This window comes from Pyrgilauda ruficollis, unplaced genomic scaffold (assembly GCF_017590135.1).
Source record: "Pyrgilauda ruficollis isolate IOZ18807 unplaced genomic scaffold, ASM1759013v1 scaffold59, whole genome shotgun sequence".
NCBI classification, from domain to species: Eukaryota; Metazoa; Chordata; class Aves; order Passeriformes; family Passeridae; genus Pyrgilauda; species Pyrgilauda ruficollis.
Genome location: NW_024527599.1, coordinates 6,749,251 through 6,775,260, shown reverse-complemented (window position 1 = coordinate 6,775,260; position 26,010 = coordinate 6,749,251). Strand labels below are relative to the sequence as shown.

At 47.5% G+C, this 26,010-nt stretch overlaps 1 protein-coding gene across 1 annotated transcript in view; it reads left to right on the top strand.

Annotated features, from left to right (window-relative positions):
- Nucleotides 1–26,010, top strand: part of COL26A1 (collagen type XXVI alpha 1 chain) — a 165,747-nt gene that overhangs the window by 108,564 nt on the left and 31,173 nt on the right. Inside the window, exons 4-5 of the mRNA XM_041482777.1 lie at nt 3,198–3,239; nt 17,808–17,869. Coding sequence (XP_041338711.1) covers nt 3,198–3,239; nt 17,808–17,869 — 104 coding nt within the window. The remainder of the gene's footprint in view (nt 1–3,197; nt 3,240–17,807; nt 17,870–26,010) is intronic.

Genomic DNA, 26,010 nt, shown 5'->3' with positions numbered 1-26,010 from the left:
GGTGGTTTGAAGTTGCTGTTAATGGTTGAATGATGAAAGAAAATTTATTACATAGTGATTATTCTATTATTGGGATAAGAGTTCAAAACCATATGGTTTTGAGCATTTTGTTATGGCTTGCAGGTAATGTGGATGCTCTGTAGTGGTGCAGGGCTTCCAGCACCAAAGAAACTTGCCATTTTCTGTGATTTCTGTTTCTGCTGTTTTCCCAAAAATCTCACACAGGATGTGCTTGGTTGATCTTATGTTAAGTCCTCAAACACGAATGACAATATTAATTTTCCTGCCCTTCACTCAGGATCAAAGTGCTGCCTTGGTGCAGCTCCTCAGGCTGCTCTGACAGTGTCACGGCAGAGGGGAGGCTTCTGCCAGACTTGGGGTTCAAAAGCTCCATTCTTGTTTCTCTGCACTCCTCTTGCAGCTGATGTGTCCTTCCCTGGCATGCAGGGCAGCTGTTGTGGCCAAGGGGAACCAGATTTGAGGTTCTTTGGGACTTGGCTGTGCTGGATGAGGGAGGAGAAGGATATGAGGAGAAGGATGTGAGCCTGCCCTGCTGACTGTCCTGGGAGGGGGAGAAGGTGCTGGAGCTGCATCCCAGTCCTCAGCTGCAATCCTGCTGCAGCCGAGGCAGGCAGCAGGGTGGGTGGCACTGGTTTTCTGTGAAACAGGGCAGTACTGTGGCTTGCTGCAGTCTTAAGGCAGACCTGTAAAAAGAGGAAAGAGATTTAGACACAAAGATGAGACACAAAGAGATCCCGGCACATCTGACAGGATCGGGAGCTGGAGCATCTGGAGGGAGGTCTCTGTGGGACTCCCCTGGGTGGTTCCTGCTGCAAAAGTGGTCCTGGCCATGTAACAGGAAGGGCTCACTCAATAAATGCCATGTTTTCTATGTTTGCACTTAAGGGGCCCTGCCTGGCTGTGGGGCTGCCCTGCCTGGCTGTGTCCCAGACCCCTCCTGCCCTCTCTCTCCCCTGCACCCAGAGCTGGGCTTGCAGCAGGAGCTGACACATCTTGGAGCACTGGGGATGCAGGAAAGGCTGCAGCATGGCCATCACCTTGGCCCTACAGGATTTCCTAGAGGGAAATGCTGCTGCCTGGCTCCCACTGCTTGGGTTGGTGGGAGGAGAAGAGCTGTGAGCAGTGCAGCACAGCCTGTGGTTGCTCATCTGAAAAAAAACATGGTAGGAATTTATGGCAACATCCCCTCAGGGATCTGATTTACCATCTCCTTGCTGAATGAGCATCACTGAATCCCAAATCTTGGATTAAACTAGCTGAAAAGATTCCCCACACTGGCAATCCTGTGGGGGTCTTGGGGCTGTGTCCTGCTGAGACAGGATTTCTTTAAGGGAAAGGGAATAAGGTAGTGCTGGAGTTCATTCTGGGCAGTTTTCTGTTCATCCACATGTCCCAGATTTGCACAACATTATGAAAACATCTGCTGGGAGTCACACCAGCAGCCAAGTCTCTATTTATTTTCCTCAAAGAATAGGTTTAGGGGGAATGTAACACTGACTGTGGGACTTGCCTGGGCCCATTATCACTGCTTGTGTGCTTTAGAGGTTGAGTGACACAGCAGAACTGGAGGAAAGTTAAAGCATCATCCTCCAAAGAAATGTGTGTGGGCTTTAGTGACTCTGTGAGGGTCCTAAGGGGCTCCAGACATTGTCCAGATTTGCACTGGTGTAAATGCACCAGCATCTCCTGTTCCTGCCAGTGAGGATGAGTAGGAGGACTGAGCAAGTTGGCTGCTCAGCTTCCCAGGCCTTTGCACAAAACCATTCAGGACCCCAAACTAACAAAAACCACATTCAAAGCAATTATCTGATCTTGTTTGGTTGGTTTTAATGTGATGTTTCTAGACAGTGGTACGACAAACACACTCTTGTAACAGTTGTTTGCGGTTAGTATCTTCAAGATGGTTTTATGTGTGTGATCATGACTAATATCCATCACTTCAGTGGGACTGTCACCCTCTGCTGCTGGGGGAAGTTTTTCCTACTAAGACAATTATTTTCTCAGCTTGTTTAGCATTTTTCTTTTTCCTTTTATTACCCTTTTAGTCACAAAACACAGATACAGATTTGCTCATATATTTCCAGATGAAAGTGCTTTGTGATTCACAGACTTAAATAATTAGGTCTTCACAGACCTCAGACTGGTTGTAAAGGCAGTTGGAGTCGTCATCTCTGGCTTTACTCTTGGAAACAGAAAAAGTCTGTAGAGGGAAGGTGAGCAAACCAGCTGAGAAGCAGAGCTGGGGGCAGACACCCCCTCTGAAGTGTACTCTGTTTTTCTAAGCATTAAGAGATGCTGCTGTGCCCATACTGCTGAAGGCCTTCCCCTCACCTTGATCCCATCTCTTGTTGTCACAAACATCATTTTCAGCCCATGCACCAGCAGCTGGAAAGGTGCTGGATTCTTCTCCCCAAGGCTCACCCAAAACAACAGCAGCTGTCCTCCCTCCTTGCACCTGGGACCATTTTTCCTCATGGTGTGTGATGAAAGCAGCAACTGCTGTTACCCCAAAAAAACCACCCCAGCCCCAACCCCTGCCCCTTTTACACTGAGCCAGGGTGGATGCTGCAGCCTGTTTCCTCCAGGAGTTTGTCTGAGGCTGTATTTCCTGGAATTGTCACCATTGAGCCAGAAATCACACAGAGCCATATCAGAAGGCAAACAGAAAAAGTCTCATTTATTTGGGCCTCTCTTCTTTTTATACCTTAGTTTGCTACAGGTGGACCTCATTGGTCATTTAATCAATACATTTCACATGATTGGCTAATTAACAAGACACCCATTTGTAAACAACCTAATGACAAAAACAGCAAAAACAGATGGTTAAAAAACACCACCTGCAGATTATTTTAATATCTGACTATCATTGTTTGTCTCCACCTCCCTAAAGCTTCCCAGGCTGATTCATGGGAAAACTTACCTGCTTTCTCTCTCTCTGACCAGGCTGTCACATCCACACTGGAAGCACTATCTCCAGAGGAGTTTTGGGGCTGTTTTGGGGCTGGTGCAGCCCTTGGGAGGGCGGTGTGTGCTGTGTGTGCCAGGGCTGCTGCTGGCAGTGGAGGTTCTCCTGTTCCTCACCCAGGTTTGCTCTGCTGCCCCAGCTGAGGGAACTTTCCCCTGGTGCAGGGCGAGGCTTTGCCAGGGCAGTGACAATTCCTTGTCTCCCCCCGCAGGTTCCTCTGGCCGCCAGCACGGCTCCTCTCCCAGCCAGGACCGTAAGTGGGCACCAGGACCGGGCTGTGCTCCTGGGGGAGGGGGGCTGTGCCAGCCAGGGCTGCCCTTTGCTCCTGGGAGGGGGGGCTGTGAGTCTCTGCCTGCTCTTTGCCTCAGTTTCCCTCGAGGATCTGGAAAAGGGAGCTGGGAATGGCTTGCTTCTCTCTGGGAACTGCCCAGGAGGCACCTGATGAGCACCTGGGAAGGGCCACCCTGCTTTCTCTTTCCTGCTCCTTGCTTGGTTCACTGTCTGAGAGAGGACACCAGGCTCCTGGGGCTGTCTGAGGGGACCTGTTGTGCTGTCCTTGCCATTAAAGCTCATGCCTCTGTTTTCCCCAACCTGCTTCTCATCAGTCTTTTGGGGTGGGATGCTGAGAAGAGCCAGGAATGTGTTGTATTGCACTAAGACATGGATTCTTACAGGAATGGGGTTATCTGAGGTGAGTACTCAGAGGGAGGGTGGCTGTGGACTCATTTGCAGTTGTAGGCTCTCCCTTGAGGTTCCTCAGCCGTTGGCATCCAGCAGCCTGGTGTGTCCTCGTGTCTGAGTGTGTTGGAACAGCCTCCCTGAGAAAACCAAGCTGGTTTTAAAGGTTGAAAGTGAATGAAAGCCGATTTGTTGCTTGCTGGTGTGTGAGCTGTGTGTCTCCAAAACAATGTTAAAAAATCACTTGAAAGTTCTCTGGTGCAGATGCAAAAGCCCAGCCAAGGTTTTAAATTCTAAAATGTATCTCTTGATGGTTAATCAGAGAGAAGCAGGAATTTACATGGGAGTCTTGTGTGGTTTTGTGGAAGGTGAAAATCGTGGCAGCTCTGAAGCAGCACATGCTGAGTTATCCCAGGCTCTGGGTTGTGAAGGCAGTGGTGTGACAGGGCATGACGAGCTCTCACTGCTCTGCCTCTCTGCTCTCCTTGCTGGACACACTCAGCAGAAAATCTGTGTCCCACAGCCCAGAACCTCCTATGAAGCCTCAGATTAGGACAAGCCCCAGCCTTGTGCCCCACCATCTGCAGAGTGTGTTTCTTGCTGCAGCTGCAGTTCATCTCTGTGTGCTCTGCCCAGGGGTGTCACAGATTCCTCATGGAATGGGTATTCAGGCTGGAGCTGGCCCTGGGTCCCAGGCACAGCTGGAGGAGTGGGAAACAGCCAAGCAGGGCAGAGAGGGCAGCCTGGGAAGGATCTGTGTCCAATCTGCAGGGCTGCATCCCTCAGGTGGGACCCTGAAGATGCCCAACACTATTCCCAGTGCTCACTATGGAGACCAGAGGACATCTGGGGTGTGTAACAGCTTCCTTGAAATTCTTAGTTCTTACTGTATCAGGAAAAAAAATCAATGTCTGAGTAGAGAAGCCAGGCCCAATCCTTCTGGCAGGGAAGGATCCTTCAGGTCTTGTTTCTATCCTCATTCCCTTTCCTGCTCTCTGCCATGTTTTGGGATGCTATTGCTGACTGCCCTCTGTTAACTTGGGCATGTCCTGGCACACAAAAGCATTTCTTTACCACAGTGACCCTGGTGTTGGAGCTGCCATGTGCAGGAACTGGTGACATGTCCAAGGACACAGGGGAAAGTCCTGTGTCAGCAGAAATGAGATCTACATTTTCTGCAGTCCTTATTATTGGTCCTGCCACAGATCACTCTGAGTTCTGGATTGTCTTTTTAAAGTGGTGATTTGTTTCCTTGGCCTGGAACTTTGTGCTTCAGTTTCTCCCTTGGTGGCTGTGCCCTTTTGAACATCTGTCCTGTTGGGTGTTCAGGCAGAGCACCAAGAGTCCTGCCCTTGCACAGCACAGCCCTCGGAGGGGGAAAGATATTAAATCATTTGAAAATGAGGTTTACTCCACTGTGCACTTTCACACCCTTTTAAGGTTTCATCCAGGCCAGATCTAGTGCTGCTGTTATTCTGCTGATGTGACAGCAGGTTAGAGAATATGGGCTGGGTGTTGATGATGGTTGTGATGGGAGTTTAGGAGCTCTGAACACATCTCCTACAAACACAGGCTGAGAGAGCTGGGGTTGTTCAGCCTGGAGAAGATTCTGAGGAGACCTTAGAGCCCCTTTCAGTGCTTGTAAAAAGGAAGGAGAGAGACTTTCTGTACAGGCAGATAGTGATAGAACAAGGGGCAATGGTTTTATACTCAAAGAGGGGAGGTTTAGATTAGATTTGAGGAAGGAATTCTTCCCAGTGAGGATGAGGAGGCCCTGGCACAGGGTGCCCAGAGGAGCTGTGGCTTACCCTGGAGCCCTGGCAGTGCCCAAGGACAGGGCTTAGAACCACCTGGGACAGTGGAAAGTGTCCCTGCCCATGGCAGTGGTTGGTTGGATTTTTAGGGTTTTTCTGACTGTGGAAGGAACCCTTCATCTTGGCAAGCTGGCCTGGGATTCCTCTTGTTGCCTGATGTTTGAAGGTTTCCTTTCATGATTTAATTTTAGTCATTCAGCTTCCAAAGGATTCTCTGATTTTAGGATATGAGCTAAACCCTTTGGAAGTGTGGGGCCAGGCAGCAAGGCAGAGACAGTATTGCTTGGACATGGTTATGGGCCTTTTTTTCTACACCCTGGTCGTGTGCATCCCAATACTTTGGGGTTGTCAGGCAAGGTGGGCAGGTAATAACAGTGTTGTGTTTAGCACTGGGAGGCTTTCAGAAGTGTGAGCTGCTGCTGTGTTTCTCCAAGGTACAGGAAGGTCTGTGTAGTTTTCTTTCACACTGCTGTGTTCCTCGTGGGCTCCTAAGCACTGCAGTACAGAGAGATCTGCAGATGCTCCTGGCTGCAATCAGGCACTTCCAGCCCTTCCCAAGGTGGGTGTCTCTGCCTGGCCTTTGCTATTGGCTGTTTCTGAGGCTTCAGCCCATTAGAAACTTTAGTTTCAGGGAGTGAAGTGGAATTTAAACTATCTGAATACAGTCCTTTGTGTCAAATCAAATGATTTGTTAAAGCAAGGCCAGATTTGTGGGGAGAATCAATCTTTTTTATTAGATCAACTGATGTGGAAAAAGCAGACAAACTTTCAGGCATATTAACCCCTCTGCTTGCCTGTGTTTGTATTGCAGGAATGAAGAGACCTGTGTGCCAGGGGAGGCTGTGCTTTAGGCTGTGCATTCACTCTGACTGTTCCTCAACAGTCTTGGTCTGAACACAGGCATGGGTGGTATTTTTGGGTGTGCTTGCACACTTTTTGGGGAGGAAGACTTTTCTCCCTCTGTATTTGGACACTAGATGTTACTACAGAACAAATAATGGGCTCTGCTCTGCAGCTGACTCATTGTGCAAGTCTGGGGCTAATTACTGAATCCCTGTGTGCCTCGATTTCCATCTGTAAAATGTCACAGATGCCCACCATTCATAAATCGCTTTCAGATTTCCAGATGAGGTGCTGTGTAAGTGTAGAACAGCATTAGTTTATGCATATTGTGCTAGAGGATAATACAAACCACATGCAGCAGAGGAGCCTCACAGATGTGTCTCCTTCCACTGTGAAAGGCAAGGCCCAGGCTGATGATTTAGCACAGCACTAATTGGACTAAAACAGGAGATTGCTTTTGTACTGATGCAATTGTCACCATTCAAGTCCTCATTTACCAATGGTTCTTGGAGGTAGCCCAGTGCTTCCCTTTGAGTTGAGGAGAGCTGCAGTGCCTTGCCTTTGGAAGCACAGCAATTTACAGTGAACGCTGCTGTGCTTCCAGCACCCCCCGTGCCCCCATTCCCACCTCTGGACAGGGACTGGCCATGCTTTGGTGGGAATGTGCATCTTGCTTGGCCTCCAGTTGCACTTAGCAGATTTTTGCTGGCATTTCCTAATCTCCAAGCAGAGGCATTTGCAGTGCCATTCCTGGGTGTTGCACACCCAGGAATCCCCATTTATCGATAAGAAAAGCTGTTCCCGTGGCTGCAGGCAAGTGAGGGCCTGGCAGCTGTTCAGCATTAAGTCAGTTCTCAAAGTTTAAAGGATTTGTGGGCTGTGATGGTTTGGGTTCAGGCAATTAACTCCGGTGAAGTGCCTGAGAGTGTCTTGCAGACACATTTCATGGAGAAAGATGAACTTAAACAGTGAAGAGTTTTGATTTGATTAAGTTTCTGTATTGTTGGGGCTAATTTCAGTGGGTACAAAACCTAGGAGCTCTCTGACTGCAGGAGAATTATGGTTGTTGCTTCCCATTGCAGTCTGGCCCCGTGCTTGTTTTAAAGTGCCAAAATCACCCCTGTTGCCAGCAGCATCACATGGCAGCAGGCACCAGTGACTGTGCATTGGCCTCTAAAGCTTGAGCTCTGTAATTTTAAAGCCTTGCTTGAGCTTATTTGCCAGTGTATTGTTGCCTGGTGCTCAGAAGTGACTATTGATGGTGTGGGGTTGGAGGGATGGAGGTGTCTCTGGAGGTATCCAGTTCCTTCTGGGTGTACTGCAGGCTAATTGCACCATTCTGGGTTTGTCCATTTTGGACTCGCTGACTCTTCTCCCTGTTCCTCATCAGTGCTCAGAGGGAGGGTCAAAATTCATTGTCAAAACCTCCACAGCTGTAAGAGTAACATAATATTGAGGCAGAGTGTGTGGGGTGACAGGCTGGGAGAGAAGATTGGCTGACACCCAGCCTTACCCAATGCTTGCCATGTTCCAGGAGAAATCTCCCCACAAGCCAGGCCTTCATTCATCGGTCTGAAGTTGCCATTTAAGGCATTTTAAAGGAGAGTTTCAGGGTGGAATCATCTAGAACCTCAAAATGAGGCTCCTCAAACTGCCACTAGGATGAGGGCTCTTAGGGGATGTGCTGTGCTGTTTGTCACAGGTCAGAGAAAGTGCAAAAAGGCAAATGATGATTAAAACCTTGATCCCATCAGAAAGTGAATAGATCCTCACGTTTGGGAAGTGCTTAGTGAGGTTTTGATTAAAACAACAGAATGCAGAAATCCTGGAAAACATTTTGATTATGAACATCCTTTGATTTTTTTTTTTCAATCTAAAATGAGTTGGAGGTGTAGCTTCTTTAGAAGAGTTAAAAATCTGAAACTGAAATGTGCCTGGCTAAGCCCAAACAGATATTTCCTCTACTAATTTTTCTTCACCTAGAAGTTAACAAGGCAACAACAGAAAACAAACCCAAACAAAAAGTCCTTTGCACAGCTCTGTGCTCCCCAGTAATGGGATGCAAATGTTACCTTGTTCCTCACATGATGGAGACCAGAGGATGTGAGGGATTTGCTGGGTCCCTGAAACCCCAGTGTCCCTGGGTGTCCTGGAGAACAAAACCACAGCTGCAGAGAAATGTGGAAAGGATTGCTCTTCCTGCTGCTCAGATCTGTGAGGACCACTGCAGAGCTCAGGGGGATTTGGGTAAAGGCCAGCAAGGGGTAACCAGCAGCATGAGGCAGAGAGAGGGTCCTTGAGGGATGTCCTGGACCTGTGAGCATTTCAGCCCAGCTCCCAGTGCTCACTGGTGCTCACTGGCCTTGTGCAGGGCTGGAGGGTTGGGTGAGGGCTGTGGGGGCCCCTCAGAGCCCCAGGGAAGGAGGGAGTGGGGGAGAATGGACAAACCATGGTATGGTGAACCTGAGGCTGAAATGCTGACATGGGAAATGAAACCTTTGCAGAAGTGCCCCTGGCAATAGGAATAACAATCATCATCATCATCGTGCATTTGCTGGAGGAAGAATGTGCAAACACAGTATTTTGATGTTCAGGGAGCCAAATTCTTCTGAATTCTGACCATCCTTTTCAGTGGCTTAAAGAGTTGTTTTCCTTATTGGTCTTTCAGCTTCTTTTTTATCTTGGCTAAAGGAAACCAGTGCTGAATGTTCTGGATGAGGAACAACTAGAGCTTGACTGAGCATCCTGAATGTCACATGTTTGTGGATTGCAGAGAGGAGGTACCCAACCCTAGAGCTGCCCTGCAGCTCTGCAGCCCCAGGTAATAAAACTCAAAGCAGGGGTAGAATTTGAGGTCAGCAATCCCAGCTGGAAAGAAGATGCATATTTGCTATCCAATGGTTAACTTTGGATGCAGTTCACTAAGGAAACCTTGGATGTCTGGCTCTGGAGTGTCGTTATGAAACACAAACCCCAGCTCAGCACACGTTGCTTGGCTCCAGACTGTGAGAGATTCCCTGTCCTGTGTTACACAGGTGCAGACCCAATATTGTGAGAGTCCCTGCAGACTTCGCAGTGAGCCTGATTCAAATGTTTCCTTTTGTCCTGTCTGCTTCCTTATTTCATGTTAGATTGCACCATATTTTGACTGCATTTTCCCTCTGATTGCTTCTCCCAGCAGGGAGAAGCAGTCTGGTTTGTGAGGGATGTGAAGCCATCTCAATGTGAGATGAAGTTTTGGGTGTAGTGGAGTTTGTGTGTGTTCTTCACTGGGGTCAGGTCCCATGAAGTTTCTCTCCATGTCATAGAGCAGGGATTGAGGAGAAATGAGTTCAGCTCAGTGATGGTGGTATCAAACATGGGATTTTGGCATAGTGAGGATGGACTCACTGTACTGTCTTCCCTGGGAAGGAGCTCCAGGCCCTGTGGACATTGTGCCCTCAGCTTCCTTGGCTGGAAAGCCTCTTCAAATTTGGGGACTTTTCATCTAGTTTAGATTTGTCTTGCTGTGAGAGGTTTCTATACATATCATTCCTCCTACCTGTGTTTCTTTATTTTCTGTCCTTTTATTTGCTTTGTCTGCTTTGCTATCATGCCCTGCTACAGCTGTGAACCAGGGGAGGGTTTGTTTGGTGCAATATCAAAATTATTGAGTAGCCTCAGTGCCACCAGCAACACTTGGAGGTCCAGAATCAGCAGCTGCAGTCAGCAAGGCTTTAGCAAACTCATGCTGGACAGGTAAAGTTTTGCTTTCAGGGTAACTTCAGTCAGGCTGTGTTAGTGAAACGTCCTTAGTGCTTGTAAAAATAAAGATTATGCATTTCCATCCAAAAATGTTGCATCAAAACCCAGCCATTCCCTGCTCAACCTTCCTCTGACAGATAGAGATGGATTGGACATGGATCTCAGAGCTGATGGTTCCCTGTGAATAAATTATCCTGATCAAATTCCAAATGCTGACAGAGCACCAGCCTCACCAGCAGGATGGGGACAAGCACAAATCCCCAGGCTGAGAGGATAAAATTGTGGATAAAATTAGTGACTGGGTGGGAGTGTGCATGTGTGAAATCTTAAATAAAACAACGTGAGTGATGTGAGCTGTTTAAGAATAGGCCTGGGTATAATGGAGGGGTTTTGGATTGATTTTTCAAATTAAAAAAAAAAGAAAAAGGAAAGCAAAATTATTTGGGAGAATCTGAAATGGAAAATTTTAAGGTTTTGACACAGTGTAGTAACTAAAATATGCGTTTGGGTGAACCAGAATTGTTTCTTTTGACCTAAACTAAACCATTTTATTTCACTTAAGACTATTTAATTTGTTCATTTATTTTTAATTTAAGTGAGATTTGACAACAATGCTATTCAAAACCTAAGGCTGAAACATTTAATTCAGACGGTATGAAAAATCATTTAATAAAAAACCTCTATAGATAATATTGCAAAACTTTTAAAAATGGCACCTATATTTTTTCACTTGAAACAATGTACCAAATTTTGTGTAGCTTCTTGAACAGTAGTTTTTACCCCAACAACTTGGAGTAATTTGGATTTTGTCATCAACTTTCTTTTCACTCAGTTTTGCTGAAGTTTTTCTTACAGACATTTCAAAGTCACCGAATATCATGATAATGAAAAAACATTTATTGTTTGTTTATGAAAAAAAGCCTTCTCCCCTTTTTTCCTCTTTAAGAAGGAAAAGAAGAAAGTAGACACGAAAATGAAGTATGAACACTTTACAAGCGGAAAAGGATCAGATAGCAGTTCTCATAAGAAAGGAAATCTGAGCTGCTCTTTAAAGATAGCCAGTAAAGTTAAGGGTAAGGGTTGTTATAATAGAGATATGAGAGACATTACAAATGGGGGAATTTTGGCAGTGACTGGGGTCTCGTAGCAGAGATGGTGAATTATCTGGAATGAAGGTAAAAAGACAAAAATATTCTGGAGGTGTTCTGTTTCATATTGATAGGCAACCTAATAACTCACAATTTCCAGGTGAAGATAAAACATTCCAGCCTGCAAAATCCTGATGTGAAAACTGTGGGAAAGAACAAACCCTCTTTGATCAAAGAGACCATCTTTAAGTTTCTCTGAGCTCCAGGTTCCTGATGTGGGAGATGTTTTAATTGTGCTGATGACCATGAGATGTCGTGGGGCTCTGCCATCCCAGAGTGGAACTGGACCACAGAGTGGTCTGAGCAGGAAGGACCCAAGGGATCACTGGGTCCCTCTCCTGAGGGAACAGAAGGGCACGAGATGTGCAAATGCAGGGTGGAAGGTGAGGCTGTGGCCAGGCTGGAGCCTGCAATGTCTGCAGGTCAGCCAGAACACAGATTTGGTGCAGCTGGGCATGGGAAGTGTTGGGATGAAGAGGCACTGAGGCACAGCTCCTCCCTGGGTTGGGGGCCCTGGCCTTTCTGTCCCAGCGCCGGGGCTCTGCCAGCCCCTGCCCATGGGACCCTTCCCTTGCCACTGCCTTTGTCAGAAGGGGAAGAGCAGGGGCAGGCACTGATCTCTCCTCTCTGGTGACCAGGGACAGGATCTGAGGGAATGGCCTGGAGCTGTGTCAGGGATATCAGGAAAAGGTTCTTCCCCAGAGCGTTCTGGCACTGCCCAGGCTCCCCAGGGAATGGGCACGGCCCCGAGGCTGCCAGAGCTCCAGGAGAGTTTGGACAGTGCTCCAGGGATGCCCAGGGTGGGATTGTTGGGTGTCTGTGCAGGGCTGGGGGTTGAACTGGATGATTTTTGAGTCCCTTCCAGCTCTGGGTATTCTGTGGTTTACAATGCACACAGCAGGTAAATATCAGGGCAGTAAAAACAGAGCAGTGGAGTCTTGATGATCCTACACTAAACAAAACTCAGAGAGCTTCCCCTTGCAGAAACAAGGTCTGCCTTTACTGGGACTTGCTCTGCCTTTACTGGGACTGGAGCTGTGGCCAGGGTCGGAGCCCTTCCCTCCTTTTGATTCCTGAGCCTTTGCTCCTCAGGCCAGAGGCTACTGGGTGACAGAGGTGTCCATCCCCTCCCTGCCTGCTGTCAGCCCTCTGCCTTTCACGTGCTCAAACCCTGGTCACACACAGCCTGTTCTAAACAAGCACAATTAATAAAGCCTATCTAGCCAACATCTGACTCTCATTAGAGGAAATGTGTTGAAAAAACAGATCCCAGGTTGGCTGTGATTTATGGCTTGGGCCTGCTATCCTTCACAAGCACTGGCGAAAGCTTTTGCAAAGGGCCAGAACATAAACTACTTAAGGAAACTCAGTAACCATGTAAAAAGGCTGGAAAGGTCAAATCAGACAAATTAAAGAGAGGTGGAGATGCAAGCCCAGGCTGGCTGTCCCCCAGCTGAGGGCCACCTAGGTAGGCACAGATGATCTGTGTTCATATTTCTGCTGTGGAATTTGATCTGAAATTCCTCCTGTGCCAGTGTCAGAAAGTGTCACTGTTCTTTTTCTGGCTCAAGTGTCCATATGTGTGTGGCAGTAAGGGGATGGTCTGGTGGTTTCTCTCAAGAGTGTCAAATAAAACATCAGTGCATGCGATCCTGGGTGCTCACTGAGGTGATGGTGCTTCCTATTTCCCTTGGGAGTTTTGAGTTCATCTCTGCAAAGAAACGTGGTTGACTGGGTGAATTTAGCTGAGTTCTTCCAGATTTGCTCAGAGACTGCTCTGAACTTGTCCTAGGGGAAGGTGTCTGCTGAGAAAAGCTGATCTCCTGCTTACTTTGACAGACAAAGTATTCTTCCAGCTGGACCTTCTCGAGCTGTGTGTCACTGATGTGTCAGGGCAGTGCTGTGGCTGTGGTGGTGCAGGAGCTGATGCTGCAGTTGCTGCACGCTCAGAGCTGTTGTGTTGAGTTCCATGGAGCTGCTGTTGCCTTCCCAGTGCTCCACCATGGGCTGTTGGCAGCTCTGGTTTGCTCCCCTGCCCTGGGGATCACCCGGCCTGTCCTCTTTGTGCATGGCCATGCAATGGAAGTGCTGGACTAGATCAGATGGAGAGGGAAGAGCTTCCAGGCAAGTGGTGTCACAAAAATCGAGTATTTAGTTTGTTCCTCTGCATATATGTTACATTTGGTCCTTTTTCATCCTTTGACCTTGGATCCTTTGCAGGTCCTTTACATTAAGCTAACAATGGATGAAAGGAAAGTGATCCTGGGAGGAGGGAAGTGTGTTGTTTTGAGTCTGAGCAGGTTGAAGCATGAGCTGCAGATGTGGTTCTCATGTCCCCGAGCCTGCCTGTGTGCTACGCCCCATTGCACTGCAAGGTTGAAGTTTCTTGTAATAGGAAAATATGGTCTTGAAAAAAACTGGCTGCAAAGACTTTATTTGTTTAAACAAAGGCTTCGTGATTCCAGAATTCTCCCCCCTTTCATATGCTATAAACCACCTCCTCTGCCTCCCCTCTGAAACACAAATTTTGGAGCAATCCATCAAGAAAAAGAGAGACAGAGCCTTGATCCCTTGACTTCAGTTGAGCTGTGCAATTTGTATCTACTGAGCATCTGGCTGTAGGGAAACCAAAAGCTCTTTTAATATTCTGCAGAGACTCTGGGTGTACAAATGAGTGTGGGCTGTCAGAGCTGAGAAATGGGGCAGAGGTGCCAAGAGGTTTCTTTGCCTTCTCACACAAAACTGACCTGTGGCCCCATGGTGAAAGCTGGGCTAGTTCTTCTTTTATTGCCCTCAGTGCCACTGTGATAACTGTGCTGAAATCACCAGAGCCCTGCTGGTATCAGGCTCTTACCACACTGTTCTTGTAAGGATTTGAGTGAGGAGTTTGAAGACTTGTGGGGCTCCCAGGCTTGAGAAGCTGAAGTGTGCAACTATTTAATAATAAAATTATGCAAAGCAGGAATGCAAGGTTAACACAGCAGGACTGCCAGGTTAACAAGGGACCTGAAGTCATCACTCACTGCTTTAGGTCACTCACAGGGAGGATCCAGACTGGAAGCTCAGGCACAGATCTGATGCCTGTTGGCAAAGCTGCAGCACTGGAGGCTGATCTTTAATCAAAGATGGGTTGAACATATCAACCTTTGTGTCAGGGTTAAGGGGGTCACAGCTGGTACGGAGTACCTGGGTTCCTCCTTGTCTCCTCTGCATTAGAATTCTCCATCCCTGCAGTTGCATTCCAGCTGAAAGGAGGAATGGGAAGGGAGAGATGTGCGGGGACAGTCTGTTGTGGAGACAGACTGGGTGTCATGGGATATGCTGGTACTGTCTCATGTTCATTATCTCAATTATTTATCCTCCCTGCTGAAATATTTCTTAAACAAATCCTACCATGTGTTTTGAGGTTGGGATTCATAGAGTGAAATCACAACTCCTTTCTCAGAGTTTAGCTGGAAAAATACAAATCTGCCAACTAGGAATAGAAGAGAAATAAACTGTGGTTCTGTGTAGCAACAAGTGATGGATTTCTGCAGATATGGAAAGCGTCTGCTCTGCAGTCCCAGGTCAGAGAGTGTGTGCATTTGCCCCGGTGTTATATTTGTTCCATGAGAAATAATGATGTGAGATTCTCAAGCTCTTCTAAATAACACAGATTGCTTCCACCCTGATCAGAAAATTCAGCTTCACAGTCCCAGGCCTTGGAACCACCAGCCATCAAGATCAGACACTAAATACTTCAGTGCATCATGCTTAGGGAAGATATTTATTAGCTTGATTTGTCACCACCATTCTCAGTCTTTCTGCAAGGCCAGCTGTGGTGGTGTGGCTTCAAGGACAGCCCCTGAAGAGTCCCTGGTGTGTTGTGAGGGAGCTTTGAATGGAGTGTCTGACACTGCAGCCCTGAGCATTCATCTCTGCCTTTGAAAGCCTTGTCTGCCTGTTGGTCAGATAAATAAATGTCACATGGATTTGTTGGCAGGACTCTCGCCTTAGTAAGGTCTTTTGCATTAGGATATCCACTTTCTGGATTATTTAAATGTCTTTTGGGCCCAGTCTAAGTACCTTGGATGTGGGTCTGGGTTTCCAGGCATTTCACAACAGAAAGGATCAGAGATCAAATCCAGCCTGAACTTAAGTAGTTCTCTCCCTGACCCAGGCTGTGTTTTCTGCCTGTTTCAACATCGCTGACATGAAGATCATATCAGTACAAATATCACATGCAGTGACACTGCTGGTTTCCCTCCTCTTCTGGCACTTTGTCCATTTAAATCAAACCTTTCCTGTTGCAAATGCACCTGAGAGGGCTCTTTGTGACACTCCTCAAAAGCAGAGAGAGCTGCTGGACTGGTGCTGTCCCTGAAGTCTGTCCTTCCCCTGGGGAGCTGGTTGATTCACTCTTGTGCACAGGGGTGGTACAAACCCCTTTTTTAATGAGCTGAGCTCTCCAGAGGGACCTGAAGTGGTCAGTCCATCTCAGAGATGCAGAGATGGTTTTCAGGCAGCTCAAGTCAGTCTCTCTAAACCCGTGGGAGTCACTAATACGTGCAAGCCAGCAGAAGTGAGAATAGGACTCTGTATTTTATTTGCTCTGTAACACATCTGGTGTGTCTTTTGGCTCCTGGGAGCACTGGATTTATTCAGTCTTATCTTTCTGTGGGGATGAGCAAGATGAAAAGGCTGAAGCCAGTTACATACAGAAACCAATTCCCTGTTGCACACACCACAAGCAGATCCAGACCAAACAAGCCTCACCCATTTCCTTCCCCACAGGACAGTGCACTTATGGCACTTGCATGTTCATGGGTCAATTGAAGCCAAAAGAGATTGCCCAAGATATATTGCAGAAAATAAAAATAAAGAAACGTTATTTGCTGTTGGGTAAAAGAAAGTCCATGTCAGTATTGACCTGTGAGGAAATCCCCCCCATCTGAGTGTTCCTGAAGCATCAGATGCTTTTTCTGCAAGATGTTGTATATTATGAGGTGGAAAATCTCTGTCTGGCTCCTTTGGGAAGCTACACAGCTCCTCACAGAGGGCCAGTGTGAGAATTCCTTTGGAAAGTGGATGCAGTGGGTTGCTGTTAGCACTCAATCTTTTTAGCCTGCAAATCACCAGGCTGGAACAGCCCAGCTTCCTGTTCTTCCAAGCCATGCACTCAGATCTTTGTGTGGCTGAGAGCCACCAGGGCATGCACTGTGCTCCATAAAGCCAGCTGGAGACTGGAGAGGTCCCTGGGGGACCTTGTGCAACAGGGCACAAATCTTGTTGGGGGGACAGCAGAGCCCAGGGGCTGGGGTGTTCACTCAGGGCAGAACCCATGTTCTTGGCCATTCCTTGCCATAGGGAAGCTTTGGGTTTCCCCACCATCCTCTGCATCACTGCAGCCTCAGCTGCAGCTCAGCAGTCTGTTAGGGGCTCAGGAACTACAGGACAACATTCCCAGCCCTATGGAAGCACCAGAGTTAAATACTTCCATGGCCAGTCAATGGAAACAGGCTCTGGCCCTTACGGAGCACAAAACACACACAGAGATGTGATTCTGCTCTGTGGGACATGAGCTGTGATTCGTCACCTGAATGTGGATGGTTTATCCTCTGAAATGCTCCATGCTGTAAATCATTTTCCCTTTTTGAGGACTGCTGGGCTTCAGAAGTCATGAGAGGTGAGGGGTCCAGCGTGGAAAGCTTCTCTGAGAGCTGGGAGTGGGCAGTTCCACTCTGCTGCAAAGCACTGGGAAAGCACCTTGTTGATTAAATCTCTGTTCAGGGCTTTATCCTCCTTCACTCACTTCAGAATTGCTGAGATGAAACCAGAGGTAAAGCTGCAGCCCTTGTGTTTAGATAAGGAATGTCCTTTGGAGGGAGCAGTCACTTTAACCTGCACTCAGAGCTCCTTCTGGCAATGTTTGTTCTCACTGAGGCCTCCTGTCAGGACTCCTTTGGTGGCTGCTCAGTCTGCTGCTCCTCTGCAGCAAAGGGAGATGGAAACCACCTCATGCTGCAGCTCTGGGCTGCGTCAGCCCTGGGATCTGCCTTGGACTTCCTGGCTGTCACTGAGATGGATGCTCTGTCTCATTTTTCTGGGAGTGGTAACATCCCTGGGAGCCCAGGGATGGAGTAGGACTCCACAAAGATGAGCATTTTATGCATTCATTGCTTTCCTTGGTATTTTAGCAGGAAAATAGTAGTGAGAAGAGCATTAAGGAGTGGAGGTTGTGCAGCCTGGTGTCCTGTGAGGTGGGAGCAGGTGTCACACCAACCTGCACCAGTGGCAGGACAAGTGTCTCTGCCTATGACAGCAGGTCATGCTGCTTGGCAGCATGAAAAGTCTTAAAACTGATTTTTATTTCATCTGCTTCCTGCATTTTGGGAACTCCATTCAACACTCTGCCCCAATAAACATCCCCAAACAAGGTTGATGTAACGTGGCTGTGGCTGGTGACCTGTGCAGTGAATTTGATTATTTATTTTGCCCCATAACTGATCTTGACTCACTTTTCCATGAGCCCTGGATAAAGGGATCAGCCTGAGGCCGTGGGTGAGCACACACAGCAGTGGGCAGTGTGACATCACTGTGTTTTGTTCTCTCTAGAATGCATGAACTGCACCAGGCTGGCTGACATGACCGAGAGGCTGAACACGCTGGAGGCCAAGGTAAGGAGCTGCCTTTATTCTCCTGTTGCACCAACATTTCCAAGAGTTTCTGGTGAAAAACACATTGTGTTGGCAGGCCTGGAGAGATCAGGTGCCTCTTCCTCTCTCCATGGCAGTGGCTGTGCCCCAGAACATGAGGCACTGTTTGCCTCCAGCCCTGCTCCTTCCCTTCCCCTTCCCATGGCAGCATCCCTGCCTTACCCACCTCCTCCAAAATACTGCTCAGACCTCAGAAATACCTTGCCAAGTGTTGCCATCATGTTTATTTGTCACTGTTTGCCTGTCACACCTACCCTCCCTCTGCTCTGCTGTATTTCCTCAAGTGTAATCCAGTCCTGCTTTTCTTATCCCTTTTCTGAAGGGTGGGAGGCTCTCATGCATAGTTTAGTGGAGACAAATATTAGGGGGAGACTTTCACGTTGTGGAGGGCTTTTTTCCCCCCTACAAATAGTTTTAATTTCTACCTACTGGGATTCAGATAAATTGTTCCAGTCTAGCAACAAAGCAGCTGAGTCAGCATTCCCCTTTGATCTGTGGTCCCTCCTGTGACAGCCCACTCCTGGCTGCTACTTATCATGCTTTGGTCCCTTTAAGGCATTTACTGCTGTTATTATTCATTAACTGATGCTTATCAATGACATAAAAGAATTTAGGGAGAAACCTTTGTGGAGGGAGGTGGTGGTTGTGTGGTGTTTTTGAGGCCAGTACATGATATTATGGTAATTTGGGAATTGTTTGTGCTGAAATGAAGTCTGGAGCCTCCTCAAAGCCTTCCCAGTTATATTTCACTACAGGAAAATGAAGGGGTGGGGGGAATGAAGTTCTGGGGAACAGGATTGTTCTGGAGTGTAGTGCAAAGGACCAAAGGGAGCTGGGCTGTCTGAGCAGCAGGGGCTGGCAGTCAGCGGGGGTCCTGCGGCCGGGCAGGACAGAGGGGCTGCTCAGTGACCCCTGTGTGCAGTCCTGAATGCCAGTGAGCCACAGGCCTGGCCTCAGAGAGATGTGAACCAGCCCTGCCCTCCCAGGCTGTGGCCAGCTGTACCTGTCTGCGCTGTCCAGGATTTCTCTGTCTGCCTGACTGGAAAAGGACGAGCAGAGGCTGTGCTGACACCACTCCCACTCTGCTGCCTTGTGCTGCTCTGCACTAGTGTGGGTGACTGCTGGGTACCTGTTGCTGATTCCCCGACTTCTCTGACTCAGGCTGGGCCCCTCCAGGGGCTCCTCTGTCAGGGGAGACCCTCCTGGAGCAGTCTTGAGTCAGGAAAGAGAGACAAACTGGATTTTTTTGGTCTTCAGGTTCTTGTTTGTTGTTATCTTATCTAGAGTTTTGCACGCTGTCCACACCAGGCTCAGTGCACTGGAAAAGCACCACAAAAATGGCCAACAGTCTCTTGTTACAAGGTCTTTTGAAACTAAACTATCCAATTAAGAACTGACACCTAGATTATTTCCCTTTTTAACCCAATAACTGATCCCAAAGAGCCCACAATGTTTTTCCACCCAATTACAAAATGCCATCCAAAGCCATGAAGAAGAAGGCAGAAGAAGCATGAAGAAGAAACCCAGGACAGCAGCCTGTGCCCTCCATCTTGCTTCCATCCACAACATATTAAAAATCCCAAAACCTAAATTTCTCACCAAGTGATACACCTACACTACTCTCTACAATCTACTTTACACCCTAGTGGATTCTAGTCTGTTCTGGGGTTAGGAAACTTTCTCCATGAATGAGGTCAGTGTTCCCCTGGGGATCAGGGCACCCCAAAGCAGACAGGGAAACATCCCCAGTGCCCTGGGTTTCCACAGGAACAACGTGTAAAGACTGATGGCAGTCTCAGCTGGGGCCTGGCAGGACTTTGGGGAGGGGGAAGGAGGTTCTACCTGCCCAAACCCCTTTGGGAAGTCAGGCAGAGCGTGCTGTGTCTCTGATTTAGTGCTGTAGTCAGGCAGTTGGTGCTGTTGCTGTGATGGTTTTCCTCCTGACTTCCCTCTGCTCCCACACAGACTGGGAGCAAGGCTCATCAAAAGGGTTCACTTTTACAGAGGAAAATGAGTTATTGCCTTCCTTTTTGAAGTACTAAAGACCATGTGTCTGCAAGGAGACCTTCTGCAGCACAGCCCAGCAAGGTCCTTATCAATCTTTTGGCTTCCACTTTGTTTGAAAAGCTGTGGATGCTTTGCAAAAATTGACTGTAGCAATGAAACAGAGTGAAGCAACAGTACATGACTGCTGGTGCTATACACAGGAGAAATATGCTGATTCCCCCTTTTTTCAAGGTTAATTTAAGTTCAGTTTGATCTCTGTAGCAATCTAATGAACTCAGTTGTTATTATTCAACAATAGCCAGCATCATTTAAAAGGTGCTTATGTTTGTGTGGTGGTGTCTGCATTCCTGCTCTGGATTTTGGAGGAAGATCCCTGTTTTGCTGGATGGTCTGGATGTGAAGTTGTCTCTCAGCTGTCCATACTGTCTCCTTGTAGTGTCTCATTTCACCACAACAACCTGAAGCTGTTTTGAGGAGCACAGGAAGGGTAGGATGGGCACACACATCTCTGCCAGTGCCAGAGGCTGTTTCCCACTGGATTTTTGCAGGTTTGTTCTGTAAAGGCAGATGTGGAGTTCCATCTTCCCCACGAGCAGAGCTGGATTTTCCTGCCACACTGCTGCTTCTTCTGGAGGGAGCTGAAGTTGAGGCAGTTTGCTGCTTTTGCTCTTTTGAATTTCAGCCCAGAATGAGCAAGGTGAGCTCAGGGGATGGCAAGGGGAAAGACCAGCCTGAGGTTTCTTCTGTCCCCACTCCTCTTCAGCTTTTATAGCAGCCCCCCTAAAAATGGGGCTATAACCAGCAATGGTCTCATCTTTCCTATTACAAGGGTGAGCTGGTTCATCCAAATTGTAAGATCAGTGTCCAAATGAGGTAATAAAAGTAACCCTGATTTTAGTAATATGAGAGTTGGATCAGAAGGTGAGAAGCAAAAATAAACACAGAGCAAATGGAATGAAAAATGACTCATTAGGGACCAGTGCTTTTATTGCCCTTGGGGAGGAGAGAGGCTCAGCTGCAGCACAACCAACTCTTCATGTGCCTCACACCTTCCTGTGCTGCTCCAGGATGTCCTTGTGCCTGCAGGAGGTGTTTCTGCAGGGAGGGAGGTGAAGGCAGATGGAATCAGGTTCCATCCTCATCTTCTGTTTCCAGCTACCACATTGTCTCCCCAGGATGGAGTTCATGTGCTCACCAGACCCACTGAGTGCCAGAGTTCTGAGCTTGATTGATGGTGCTGAGCTGGAAATCTACAGAGCACTGTGTCAGGGGGATGGTGACCATCCTGGGCTCCAGGACAAGAAATGGTGTGGACTGGAAGAAAAACACCCCCTCCCCAAGCCCCAGCATGTCAAACCTTTCTTCTTTCCTGTGACATCTGAGTTTACATCCCCACAACACCCCCTGACCCCAGGGGAGCCTCGTTGGTGGGACAGCAGAGCAAACCCTGCTTTTATTTCATAGCAAAGGTTTCACAAAGAGCAAACCCTGCTTTTATTTCATAGCAAAGTTTCACTTAAGCCAGCGCAGCCCCTTAGAGGGAAGTGTGTTCAGCCCTTCCTGAATTTCCTGAGCCTGGTGCTGCCCTCCTGTGTCACAGGACTGAGCCCAGACAAACCTGGGGAGTGACAGCACTGCCCATGGCAGAAAGGGCTGGAAAGGGAGCAGGGCTGCAGGCAGGGATGCAAGTGGGGCTGGCAGATTTGCAGGCAGGGCTGGCAGGGCTGCAGGCAGCTGCACACAAATTCCTGCTCATTTTTCTCGCCCAGTTTCTCTAAGTAAGCACCACCACAGAGCTCTGGGCAGCACAGTATTAATCCCAGGTTTGGGCTGGAGTTGGAGTGCAGTGCTTGAGCTGAGCTGATGTAAGCCAGCCTTATCTCCTGACACAGCTCTTGTGAAGCTCGTGGCATTTCACTCACAGCTTTAATGCCTGGAGATAGCATTACATATCCAGTGTCTGATTGATTCATTGTGTGATTGATAAATGACATGCATAGTTTTTGCATGAAAACAGCCCCTGTAATGTGATTCCCCACGCAGAAGATTCTGAAAGGTTTTAAAGAAAATCTTTGTGCAGTGCACAGAATTTGTTCGAGTCATTGCTATTTTTCTGAAATCAGCCCATTTATTTAGGAGAGATTACCAACAGCACCTTCACTGCCCATGTCTTTGGATGGTAAAACATCATTACTTGGAGTTTTAATGTGATCATTGTTTCATTTCATGAAACATGAAATGTTTCTGTATTTCTCTTCTCCCAGGCAATTACATTAAATACTGGCAGCTGTCTGGGATGTTTTATGGGATTTGTCTTTCCTTTCTCTGATAGGAAATAAAAAAATTTCCTGCTGTAGGGGAGAAATATTTGGAAGATAGCAAATGTTTCACGGTGCTGTGACATGGCAGAGAGATTGGGAGGGGAACCAGAACTGCTTGGCCATGAGGCTGCTGATGGCTCTGCAGGGTGGACATGAGCAGTTGTTTGATACTTCAAGAACTTCCATGGATTTTCCATGTTCTGTATGTGATAGCTATGAGCAGATACATCCTTTTCTTTCTGAAGAGGAGGGTCTCTTAAAAAAAAAAGCAACTCATTATTATTATTTTTTTATTATTATTATTGTCATAATCATCATCATCATTATCATTATTATTAATTCCTAAGGTTTCCTAATGGCTTTGTGCAGAATCTGTTTCTCCAGCTCCAGCAGTACATTGAATTTAAGGAGAATTTGGGCTGTTTCACAGGTAGCTATATAATAACTGGCTGGTTTCTGGTAGCAGTAACAACATGGAATCAATCCCTGTAAAATTTCTAATTTAATGCTGAGTTTCTGTAGGTCAGTTAATGACTCAAACATCCTTAATAATAAAATGCAACTTCCTAACTGATTCTTACAAGGAGGAACCATGAATCAAAACTGGGTGGGCAAACTGAATTTTGTGTAACTTTGCATCCATCTCTTATTTTTAGCTGCTCTGCAATAATCCTGATAATGAGGCACTTTGGGTACTGACCCTTCTCTCATTTGGGCATCTTGCTGTCTTTCAGAATGATGGTTAAAATCCTTTCCTCCTAAAGTCTAGCAAGTTTTGGACCTTATTTCTTATCACTGTTGGATTGAAGGAGCAGTCTGTCCCCTAAGACTGTTCCATGTGTTTGGCCAATGCTGTAAATCGTTTGCCAGAACAACAAAAAGGCTGCAAAGGCCTCCTCATCCACCATTCCCTCCCACAAAGTCTTTCAGTTACAAGTTTAGCATTTTTAGTCAAATGGATTTAATATTTCCATAAAATAACTTTGCAAAATTCTCTTTTCCTGACACGCAACTGAAGTTTGCCAAGCAAATCCTATGTCTGCATTAGGAGATGCTTTTGGTGTGTTTAACACCTGGGAACACTGTTTACAAGCTTGGATTTTTAAAGAGGAATACATTTGTGGACAAACAGTAGGTTTTGTCAAGGGAGGTGTGTGAGGAGCCCAAGGGATGTGCTCAGATCATTTTGTGTGTCCAAACATTTGATTTTCCACTTGGTTCTAGTCTAAAATTCTATGGGGGAGCTTCATAAGTAAAGTATCACTGCAAGATAAAAACTACTTTGGGCCCTTTTTCTTTCAATTTGCACTGAAGGTGAGCCAGGAAAGGCCCAATCTCCTCATCTTTTCCCTCATTCTGCTCTCTCCCAGCAGCTTTTAGAGCTCTGTGGATGAGAAGAGCACACGAGGCAGCTGAGCCTGAGGAGGTGAATCCCTGAGCTGATCCCTCCTCACCTGGGGGAAGCAGAGCTGATCCCAAAGGCTTTGCTGGGCACTTGCTTAAGATTAAATTCACCTCAGCCTGGGCTGGCTTCACATCCCTGGTGCTCCTACATCCCCAGGAGGCCTCAGCAATACCTGGGGCAGAGGAATGATGTGATTTTGAGGGTGGAAGGTTATAGCTCCCATGTATTTTTATACAGTGTTTTACAGCAACAGATCTGATTTCACTCTGAGCTCCCTTGTGTGCTTTGTGTACAGGGCATTGCTGGATCCTCTCCACATCTGGCTCCTTGGGGTGCCAGCTGTGGCAGGCTGGGGGTCTCAGCAGCAGAGTAAATCCCACTGGGGAGCACATTCAGAGGAGCTCCCCAGTGCCTCGCAGGAGCACAGCCAACCCTTCCCTCCAGCTGTTCTCTCAAGCAAAGCCTCCAGGGTCTGGGGGCTGCTGAACAGTGCCTGTGTTTTGTCTGAACTGGGAGAGCAGCTGGGCTTTTGTGTCTTCTCTGTCCTGATTCCCCTCCAGAAGATACCTGCTGTGGAAAGAGTTGCATTTTCCATCCTGATTTTGGAAATCTGGTAGCTCTCTTTGTAGATAGAACAAAAACTGTGCTACCTGATAGAAGCCTTTGGTCCATGTTTCTGTATTCCATGATGACACAAACCTCACCTTTTGCTCTGCACTGAGTCACTACAATGATATCAGCTAGTGCTCCCCCATAATTTATCAATGCAACAAGAACTTCTCCCTGCACCAATTCTCTTGTCCCTTTGGCCAAAGCCTCTAAGATGTTCTAAGTCTGAAGTCACCCAGATTCTCTGGGCACCCAGTTCCTCAGATGTTGGTGGACACTTACTGGATGTCTTTTGGCTTTTGAAACCAAGCACTTGTGTCAGTGCTGGAGCCTTGTGTTCACAGGTCCCACATTGCTTTGAGAGAGCGACCTTCCCCATCACACTTTGTCAAACTCCCTGTTTAGATCTGTCTTGATGAATGATTAAAAAACTCTTATATTGCCAAATAATTTGCTATGAAGAAAGATCTGTCCAACAAGTTATGTAATTTACCATTATTAATCAGCTTGTGTCTCTAGAAGATCAGGGGACTCTTACTTTACACTGGAATTTTTAGCCGATGAGCTGGATTCATGCAGTTTCTTTTCCTCCTCTTTAGAGAGGGATGGAAGGGAGTTAATTCCACCAATGCTTTGAGAGACCAAATATCCCCTGTTTATTAATTAATAATATCCATCTGGATTTTTATCCAAAGAAAAAAGCATTCTGAGCCCTGTCATATCAACTTTTAAATCTTTGGAAGCCTATCTGCTCTTCCCTTGTTTCTAACACCTACCTAGTTACAGGACATCAGGAATGTGAGCAGAGGACAGATGATGGGAGGAGGCTGCCTTTGTGAAATCTTTTTTTGATGAGTGGGAACAACAAAAATAGGGCTCTGGAAAGCCACTACAAGCCAAAAAAAGTCCTCTGACACCGAACATCTCAAGAAGATGAAAACCGTCCTCCCATTTCCATTGTCCCTGGCCTGAGCTTTTGATCTGACGCAAGAAATGTGGTATTTGTCTGAAGCTGAGAAAGTTTATGCTGGCAAATGGAAAAGGAGGAGGTGGGTTGAGGGAGCTGGGACTGAGCTCCAGGCACACAATGCTCGTGTCCCCGCGGAGGGCCGGGAGCGGAGCGGGATCCACAGCCAGGCTTCCAGCCCTGGGAGTGGAGCAGGAGCCAGAGCCTGCCCTGGGAGCCTGGTGGGTCTGGGAGCCCTGGGGTGACCCTGCAGCCTCTGCAGCTGGCCCTGAGCCTTGCCCAGGGCAGGACGGTCCCCATGTTGTGAGCAGCTCCTGCGGCCAGCTCGGCTCCCGCGCGCTGTTGGCAGCAGAGGTGGCCCCGTCTCAGTCCCTTCCAGCCTCCTGACCCAGCTCAGCTGTGTCTGACCTGGGGTCTGAGCCAGACACAAACCCTCTCTTGCCAGAGGCTCCAGTTCAGCAAGGCCATTTAGGCTGATTTGAGTTTTTCCTTCCATATGTGCGGAAAAACAAAAGTTTGAGTGTTTTGCTGAGTTGAGGCTGTCCTTCAACTCAGACTGCACATTGCAAGGTGGGGAAGAAAGGGGTTTTTGTGTCCTGCAGGGATCTGCTGTCCTGGCACCACAGGCAGCAACCACTGTCCTTCTCTCTGCCTTCCCCGGTTGGCTGGTAAGAGACATCATCCAGGGCTGCAAGACATATTTCATTTATCTGGTGGCATGAGGGTGTCTTCTGCCTCAGTTCTTCATGGAGGCAGAACTTTTGTGTTGGAAGTTGTAGCAGCAGCACAGGTG